This window comes from Staurois parvus, unplaced genomic scaffold, assembly GCF_062004578.1.
Source record: "Staurois parvus isolate SC_StPar_1 unplaced genomic scaffold, SC_StPar_1.0 ptg000287l, whole genome shotgun sequence".
In the NCBI taxonomy this organism is placed as follows: Eukaryota; Metazoa; Chordata; class Amphibia; order Anura; family Ranidae; genus Staurois; species Staurois parvus.
Window position 1 is genome coordinate 10,884,328 of NW_028318083.1, and position 9,869 is coordinate 10,894,196.

At 42.7% G+C, this 9,869-nt stretch overlaps 1 protein-coding gene across 3 annotated transcripts; it reads right to left on the bottom strand.

Annotated features, from left to right (window-relative positions):
• Nucleotides 1–599: 599 nt before the first annotated feature.
• GMNN (geminin DNA replication inhibitor) lies at nucleotides 600–8,392 on the bottom strand. Of its 3 annotated transcripts, none has more exons than XM_089682238.1 (7): nucleotides 8,266–8,392; nucleotides 6,111–6,177; nucleotides 4,546–4,638; nucleotides 2,776–2,914; nucleotides 2,582–2,664; nucleotides 2,110–2,220; nucleotides 600–1,038 (listed from the first exon to the last, which is right to left on the bottom strand). In XM_089682238.1, the coding sequence occupies exons 2-7, from the start codon at nucleotides 6,165–6,167 to the stop codon at nucleotides 904–906; spliced, it is 618 nt and encodes a 205-aa protein (XP_089538364.1). In that variant the 5' UTR covers nucleotides 6,168–6,177; nucleotides 8,266–8,392; the 3' UTR covers nucleotides 600–903. The 3 variants fall into 3 exon arrangements, with proteins under 3 accessions (XP_089538364.1, XP_089538365.1, XP_089538366.1); XM_089682239.1 differs by having other exon boundaries at nucleotides 8,255–8,365; XM_089682240.1 differs by lacking the exon at nucleotides 8,266–8,392 and adding an exon at nucleotides 7,751–7,917.
• Between the last annotated feature and the right edge of the window lie 1,477 nt (nucleotides 8,393–9,869).

The following is a 9,869-nucleotide window of genomic DNA, read 5'->3' on the forward strand; positions in this document are numbered from 1 at the left end:
GTTGGACAATGAAAACATGTGGCTGTGAAATTAAAAGGCAGGCTTTATCCACCTGACTTGTATACAGGTTATGGGCAATTTTCTAGGCATTTTGCCAAGGCACCCCTGCAGCAACCTGGTGTTAAAAAAAAAAAAAATTCAAAGTGCCTATACCAACTTCTCAACTGCTATACCTGAAAAAGTGGCCAACCAGGACTTAAATTTTCACACTAAAGTTCTACTTGCTTAAACAAGTACTTTCAGGTCTTTGCGTTCTTCCTGTAGGTAAGCATCCCAGCAGGATGGAGCAACAGCACGGGGAGACAAGCTGTACCAGAAGTGCAGAATTTATAAAGCTTGCCTAAGCTTGGTTGGGGGAGGGGGGGTGAACTGGTCAGAAGAGCTTATTGAGGAATGAGGCAGCAGACAAACTCTGGAGGGATATGCCTTCATATGGTTTAAAGTGGTAGTAAACCAGACATTTGAAAGCTGCAGTTTCTAGCAGATTGTTCCCTTTGCTGCATGATGTCTTATTGAAAAAAAGGCCTAAACCTGTGTAATGACATTTTAGGTTGTTGAAATCTCAGCACGGGGGGGACAAAACAAAAACGCAACCCAGCTTGCTCTAACTGAACTTTATTTGGCAAAAACATGTACAATTGCCTTTTATCAAGGTAATTTAAAAAAAAGACTATTTACAAGCAAGATAAAATACATAGTATTTGCATTAAAACAAGTGGCCAACTGGAAAGCACCTGTCTTGATTTCAAATCTTTCCACTGCGTTTAAAACTCAGTATTCGGATGAACTAGCAGTCTTAATGTCCTGGCTACAAGTTGGGTTGACTAGTGGCAGTTTCAAGTTTAATGGGCCAAGCAGCCCAGGCAGTGGCCACTTAATAATCAAAGTCCTATCAGTTTTAAATTAAAGGTCCTCTTCATCTGATGAACTGTAATCCTCTGCTTCATCTTCACATATCTCTTCATCTTCACATCTTGCTTCCTCCAAGTCTAGATTTTTTAAATCTTCAAGGCTTTGTGGTGCACTGCCTGTAAGCCTCTGAAAGATAAAGCAGTAGTTGGTTAACTACTTGTCAGACTTTGTAAATGGCAAGTATGGAGTTCCCTCATTAAATTCTGAGTTGAAGACAGGTATAGTGGAACTAAACCCTCCTATCTTTTCTTCCATTTAATGTGCAAGTGCCATGGTGCTGTACATGTGATCAGTTCTGACAAGCCATTTGATTGTCAGTTGAAACAAATGTAACAATTAGCATTTGTCATACAATTGTTAATCTAGTTTTAGTTCACCCATTGACTTTGCAGGTACATGCAGTTTTGAGGCTTGACTTTCACTCTTACATGATTACTACCTCAGGGCTTGACAAATTTGCTTTGAATCTAGGAGCAACCAAAAAACATTTTCATAGCATGGGTTGTCAATGCTCAGGACTTCATGCAATGAGACTTTCCATGCACAATCATGGCAAAACCACACCATGTTTAATGAGCCATTGGGAAAAAAAAAAAAAAGAAAAAAAAAAAAAAAAAAAGTCACCTGAACCTGTGTCTTGTAATCACACAAATTCTGCTGCGATCCCAAAATGCCCAGGTATGGAGCTGCCCTGGTTCACAGATGCAATTCTGGATTTGTTTTGAAATTTAGATTCACATTACAGGTTACACGACTCCATTGAAGTCTATGGCGCACAATGAACCCAGGCACCAGTTTCAAGTTGCCATGGTGACCTGGCATTTGTCAAGCCCTGTGCAAAAATATAGGGATTTAAATTGTCAAAAACTTTGGGTATTTCTGATTTTTTGATTAACTTGAGTAGCTGAAAAAAATGCAACTACAATCTTTTACAGGACCTATGCATCTAGTATGTATATAACATGTTCTGCAGGTTAACAGATGTTCTAGCAAATGTACTGATTTTAATGTGTGGGAAAAAAAAAAAGTAAAAATTTACTAGAGTAGGTAAAGAAATTCTTAAGGGACACTTGCAGTTTCATAGTAGCTTTGGGGAAATATGTAAAGCACAATACTTCTGTCCACCATCATACCAACCATGCACTAAACAGCACTTTTGTTCATGCAAGCTGCTGAATTTATGAAGCGTAAACTCACCTCAATCAGGTTAGCCATGTACTGTACATGTCCTGACAGTTCCAGGAGCTCATCATTTTCTTCTTTTAGCCGTGTAATCTCCCCATCTTTAAGTTCGATTTCTTTGTGCAACTGTAAGGACACAATATTTAGCACTTTCAAACACTTTGTACCATCTGTACTAGTATAAACTTGTTTACTTTCAATTGCAGAAAGGGACAAGACATGGAACTGTGCTGCCTAGGGCCTTTCCATTAGTGCACTTTATCAGAAACTAATTTAATCTTGTGCAATGACCCCAGATCCCACTAGCATATTTCTGCTTCTGGGTTGTGTTTCCACATGGAATTACTCCCCATAATTCCCACACCCTTTATGTAAACAAAACCCCCCCCCCCCCCCCCCCCCCCCCCAAGACTGAAGTCAGCTCCACTTGAAATACAGTAAGAATTCCACCACTCAATAGGTTTCACACACTGAATGTTCCAATTACCTTCTCATTTTCTTGCAATGCTTCATAAAGTGCTTTTCTCCTTTCCTCTGCAAGCTCTTTCCAGTACTGGATGGAGGGAGTTTCTAAAGGCGCAAGAAGGGGGGGGGGGGAAGTTACAACTTGTGCTCACCAGTGTAACAAGCAGTTTACAGCAGTCTACTGCAACAGTTCCAAACAAGGCAGCCAAGACTCACCTTTAACCATGAGCTCATAAGCCTCATTTGAACAGCCTGCATTTTCCCTCTGCTCTGGATCAACAGCAATTTCCAGCTTTGCCTTTTTTAGTGTTACTTGGTCATTCCACAGCTTCCTTTTGGCAGAGTTCTTGGCAGGCTAGAGAAGAGATTGTATCAGAATAAATGCAAGTGTCAACATTTGACGTTCTGATGATCATATATAGCCTATGTGTGGAAGTTTCTGGTCTTGTATGTGGAATCAATCCTTTTAACCTTTAAAAGTGAAACTTTAGCCAGAAAATTAAGTCCTGCTAGATCACTTTAGGGCTGGCTCCTTTTGCAGGTATAGCCATGTCAAACACTAAGTCTAGACTGTTTAAATCCAGTAATACTGGATCGCCCTGCTCTGCACAAGCTCAGTTGTGCTCCATTTTTAGGTACTGCTGAACCTGTAGAGGGTGATCTGATGACAGTCAAAGCAGAATGAAACCCTCCTATCCTTTACAGCAAAAGGAATCTGCTTCTGATCTGCAACTGCCATGGTGCTGCACATGTGAACAGTTGTGACAGCCATTTTTTTGACAATATGGTTGAGGACACAAGCAAATGTGACAGTCATCAATCCTGGCATTCCAAGAAGGCAACTTTTGAAATCAATGGGCTTAGTTCTGCTTTATGATTTACTGCAGTTCAGGGGCTCTGGGCTTCAGCAAAATGGCAGCCTTAGCAAGAAGACAGGAGCAATGCTGGAGGCAATTTACAGCACACACTAATTATAGTAATATAATATGGAATGCATGCACCTTGCCAATGATTTTTTTTTTTTTTTAATAAAGTTATGGGTAAAGTTCTGCTTTAAGCTGGAGTCACTGCAAAAGTAAAAATTTCCATATTGCACTGTCTGGATGCAATTTTGTTTTATTTAGTACACTTCTAGGTTAGCATAGCATTTGGTTTGTACCATTTACTTCAGTACCAAGCCCTCTTCCAAGAAAGGAAGTTTGCCCGGGTGCTGTTATGCAACCCCTAGAACAGGGAAACCAGAAACTAGCCAGTGAGCAATGTTAAAGCTGAAAATAAACCATTAACTATTTAATCCTTATGATGCTAGCAATAAGATGGCAAGATATTTAGGTTTACATTTTTTTTTTTTCTCTTTAAACACATTCACTTCTTGGTGTCTGGTGTAGGCCAAGACTACCAATTTCACACATCCTAGGAACCTCTCATCTGGAGGAGGAACTCAGCTAAACACACCCTCCTGTCTCTGCCAAGGGGATTTCAGGCACTAAATTCTACATGAATCTGCCCTAAAGATGGCCATGGCTAGAAATGCTAGGGGGTCATTTTTCAAAGTGATTTAACAAAATGAAGACTAGTTTGCTTTGAATATTAAAATAGTATTGTATGTGGTGCTCAGATACAGATAGGTGCTGCTTTAAAGAGATGACTGACTGGCCAACACTAGTCATTAATCTCCAAGGTCATTCCCATCTTGTTAACCTGAAAGGTTAATTAGGTCCTGCTTACACTTGTGCTCTTTAGGTGAAGTGCATTTAAAATCCTGCCTGCTGTCTGATGCATGTTATGGAATTTAACAGTAATACACCCAAAACCCATGTAGACAAAGCATGCTGCAGACATGAACCAGGTGTTGTGCCACTCCATACACTTGTCTGCTCCAGACTATAGGCAATTATTCAGCTTCCAGATACTATGGTGCCAGCTTATTTTTTTATCAGATAAAGCCATCTACATGTGGTCTGCACCCCCATAATGTTCACATACCTCTTTAGCACGACCAACAAGTTGGCCAGTGGCAGAAGGCTGAATAACTTTAAGTGTCCTCCTTTGAGTAGCCTCTGTTTTATCCATAAAGTTCTGTTCATGTAAAAAAAAAAAACCCATTAGACTTATATCGTAATTCATACACAATTTACATAACCCAAAAGCTTTAGCCTAGACAGCTCATTGTGCAAGAGCTTTAATCAACACTTACAGCAAAGTAAACTAGGGGATTACAGTCATTATCTAATTGTATAATGTTATCTACAACACCACCTTGCTATAGCAAACAGAGCCAGATGACCACACAGGTAAGAAATGTGCAGGACTAAAGTACCGTGAGAAAGTTACTGAAACAAACTGTACTACATGACACAACTTCAAAACTTTCCCACGGTCTGCTTTTACTGCAGGTTATTATCAGCCTGTCAATCAACAGAAGTGTTAACTATGGGAACCTGCACTGTTAAACATTTCAACCATTATTGAAAACTCTTTAAAGTTATGGATTATTGCATTCTCAAATTGCAACACTTGACACCACTGGCTCATATGACAGGTAACTGTACAGCAAGATTATCTCATGGGAAAATCTTATTAGTTAAACCTACAGGGAGAACTCAGTCTGACTTCTGACTTGTTGTTTACTTAACCCTTGGCAGTTTACAAAGACCCAATAGCCTTTTAGATGTTAAGTACACCTGAAACATCTATAAACAAAAATGCTTTTCAGATGCACATTTAGTGACAACTGTCAGTAGACAACCTTTTAGTTCAAAATTTACTAAACAAACATATCTTTACATCTCAAGAAGAGCAGCTGTGTCACATAATTGAAAACCTTGTGTTTACATTAATGACATTGTGTGCTGCAACTACAAGGCATAAGCAAACTATACAAAAAAGGTGCAAAAAGTGAGGTGCACATGGAAGGGCAATGCATAACGCAAACAAAGCTAAACAATCAATAGGCTGGGATGGTTGCCTTTTTGTGTAGTTTGGCAATTTGGATGCAAGGACACACTGAACGCCTTTGCTGTCATTTTGGTATAGCTGGTGTCCTGAGGGTTCCTGTACCTCTGAAGGGTGGGCTCCTCCAGGTACACCTGCCCTTAACCTATCCATTGATGCATGTGCTCCTACTATGGAGGCTTTGGAAATTTTAGTTAAGGCCACAGTATACAGAAGACCCTTGACGTGCGACTGGCTAGACGCATGTATTTGCAAATGTGTGCAAACTAAACTTAAACACAAACTGGTAGACAGGCAAGCAGCATTTTTGAGCCTACAGAAGTGGCAACTCTTAAAAATGAAGAGTCAGCTTCTGCAAGTTGGAAAATATTGAAATGCAGAATTCATCTCCTTGAAAGGCTCATTAAGAGGGTTGACATCTAAACAGTTCTAAGCATGTGTATCACAATCAGATGGCAATCCCAATAAAATCATTTGGCCAAGACCTGACACTTAATGCAGGAAAAAATAAATAAAAACCACACGACTTTACCATGCCGCAGAAAGAAGTTGAATGTAACAGTAACATGAATGGTGGTTCACAAATGCTTGCTTACCTTGATAGACATTGCAGGCTTCTCTGTGGCAAGTTTCTGTTTCATACCTGGATTCATGTTGACAAGCCTGCAAACAAAGTTAATACCCCATCAATGTATGCCAGCCTTCATCTGCCCAAGATATTTGTGACCGTGATGCTCTACTTGTATGCAAGTCAGCCAAACGAGCAAACTTCCCCACAGGTTCACACAAGCACACAGTACAAATGCTGCCATTGCTGGCTCCTTAAGGGCACTAGATCTCTGCCAAAAGAGGTCTAGTGTAACATGTTTACACACAACAAGTGCATTTATATGAAAGCTTACACATTTACATAAAATGTACACCAAATATTCTCCACCAGGAAAATGGATCTGGGGTATTCAGGTCCCTGAACACCAATCTAAATCCACAACATGCAACAATAAGCGGTTTTCAGAGGAATGAAAGAAGCTGGATACACCAATGCACATTAGCCCTAAGGGATACTGACCCTGGCTTTGCTACCTGGTGAGTGAACAAGCCAGAAGCTCACGTCTTCCATCTATACTAGTCTATTTTCAGTATATACTGAAGCAAAAATATGGGCCTTAAAGCTCTTGGAAGCCAAGTCAGCAATTCTAAACTCAAATTTACTTCTAAAGCAGATACTTGCAGATCAGTTAACAATCCACGTATACTCAGTCACCCAATGGAAACATTCAGGGTTTTATTTCAAACACAAGCCCAGGAGAACTGAAGTCAGCAGTGCGTCCGTATACGTAACACTGCCAGCAGCACACCATAATCAGAACATGCCATATCACAGCTAGAGCTAAATGGGATCACCTTCATCTTTCAACATAAGGGCTCATTCACATGAGCAGAAAAAAAAAAATGCTGTTTAGACATACTGTACATAGCTTTGTGCACATCTAAATACATCACTATAGTGATCGACAAGCCCATGCGCAGCTGATCGACAAGCCCATGCGCAGCTGATCGACAAGCCCATGCGCAGCTGATCGACAAGCCCATGCGCAGCTGATCGACAAGCCCATGCGCAGCTGATCGACAAGCCCATGCGCAGCTGATCGACAAGCCCATGCGCAGCTGATCGACAAGCCCATGCGCAGCTGATCGACAAGCCCATGCGCAGCTGATCGACAAGCCCATGCGCAGCTGATCGACAAGCCCATGCGCAGCTGATCGACAAGCCCATGCGCAGCTGATGTATCCAGCACTACACAGATCTGCAAACGTAACAAAAAGTATAGCCTGTCATTTGACAGACTTGTATGCACCTAAACACTGTACACATCTAATCAGTACTTTAGGCACATTTTATGCAGGATCTTGGGCCAACAAGAACCTACACAAGCAGAAGATACACCTGTCAGTGTGAATGGACCTTAAAGCAGCCCATGAAAAGTCTTCCCTTTCAACTCCAACCCTAATCTGGCTGAACGTAGCGACATCTGTTGAAGTTGGAGTCAGGGGGGGGCTAAATCTGTACACAGGTATCCCTGACCTGCTCACCCCACTCTAATAAGACAGAGCTGCCACTGATGGCTACATCTCAGGGGCCTATTGGTGACAAGAGACATGTTGACCTGCACAGCCACCCTCCAGATTATACAAGAGGGCGTTCAATGGTCATCGAACCTCAGCCATAACCTACCAAACTCAGATCACCAAGGTGGGGGGGCAACTGTCCAGAGCGATCACGTCATACAGGTCACCACAGGGCAGTCGGAGGTGTCAACATGCCAGTCCTTCCACCAATATAACCCGCACATGCCAACAGGAAGATAGAAAGTCCAGCTGAATCAGTAGCTTAGCAGCATTGATCACTCCATCCGGAAACAAGCAGACGTGACACTAAACGTCCACGTAGCACAAACGAGGAGAGGTCACCGGACACAGCCGAGCCCTCACTACCACTTCAGTACGCGCTACCTCCAACACTTCCGGTCTAAAAGCAGACTAGTAACCATCACAGGCCGGAGTCCGCACAGCCAGGCACTATATACAGCACACGCCGCCAGGTTTTGGCGGTCTTGGCCTCAGTGAACCCTATCCGGGCCCTACACACGCGATAATCCGGTGGTGTGACCGCATACAATGGTGGACGAGCCCTTACCAACGGTGCGAGAAATAAGAGACTTTCTATACCCGCACATACCTCTAACCCACCTTAAATCACCCGCTTCTCAGCACACCGCCTCCAGAATACGTTCAACACGGACTAAGTATTCCCGCGTCCCGCCTAATTTATACAGAACGCTCGCAGTCATGTGACCCTACGAGCCCGCCCCAATAACAAAGCGCCAAGGTGTCACGTGTGCGGTCCTTCCCGCCTGTCCTGGACAAGACTGCTACGAAGGGATTTCCTATACAAGGGTGTTGTCACGTGGTGCTGTGTAGTACCCGCCCAGCCTGCTATAATGGACTCAGCACTTCTCATCGCTAGTAGCAATGGGCGGCCTTGTACATTATTGGTTTAGCATGGAGTCACTCTTCAGCATGAGGGCTTTCATGTCATTTTGTAGCATATTTGTGTGGTTTTGGTTTATAGTGCACACAGGCTTTTTTTTTGCTGGAATTAGGAAGAAAAAAAACTTATGTTCCAAGATGTACGTGTGTACGGCGTTTGAGTGCAAATACATTCTACTGGCCACAACATGAATTTATTCTGGCCACTTGAGTACAGTTATGCGCAGGGACGGACTGACCAGTTGGAAACTTGGATGCTGCCCGAGGGCCCGGGGTCAGTAGGGGCCCCCATGAGATGCCCCTGGTACCTTTTTCATAGGCTTTTTTGAGTTTGGGCAAGGACACAGGGGCCCCATGATCCCCTATTGCCTGGGGGCCCCATGAGTTGTCAGTCTGCCCCTGGTTATGCGTTGTACTTTACAGTGATTTTAATAGTCTTTGGAGCTTAAAAAGGCGCTGCAGTAAATATGCACCGGACCCTTTTTGTTAATTGCATCAGAATTGCACCACGTTGATGTGAATGATCTTCATAGGAAACAATGCTATTTCACATGACATGCAAATCTATGCGTTCTGGAACGCATCTGAACTGCACCTCCTGATTCACATCAATGTCAATGGGCTCTCCGCTCCCTTCTACCTTTAGTGCCTTTTTCCTGACAGCTCCATGTCCTCACAGCTGGGTAAGGGCCCTGCCCCACCATGCTTCCAGGACCTAATGGTAGGAATGCACAGTAAGAAAAATCGACCGATCGGTCATCCAATGACCGATCTCGGCGTTCGTTCGTTGGTCGAAATCGTGGCCCACATTAACCAATCGAAAAAGATAGAGCAACACGTAGTGTTGACGTCTTCTGGACAAGTGGAACTGATGCAGTGTGCATGTGACTTTGTAGCCACGCCCTTCCACCCAGAACGAGCAATTGGACATACATTTTTGGAATTAATTGGGTTTATGGATCCTTGGACATAATTGGATTCATGGATCCTTGGACATAATTGGATTCATGGATCCTTGGACAGAATTGGATTCATGGATCCTTGGACATAATTCGATTCATGGATCCTTGGACATAATTGGATTCATGGATCCTTGGACATAATTGGATTCATGGATCCTTGGACATAATTGGATTCATGGATCCTTGGACATAATTCGATTCATGGATCCTTGGACATAATTGGATTCATGGATCCTTGGACATATTTGGATTCATGGTTCCTTGGACATAATTGGATTTATGGTTCCTTGGACATAAACATCCGGGTCATCCGCTCATGTGTGATAGCGCTTGATAGATATT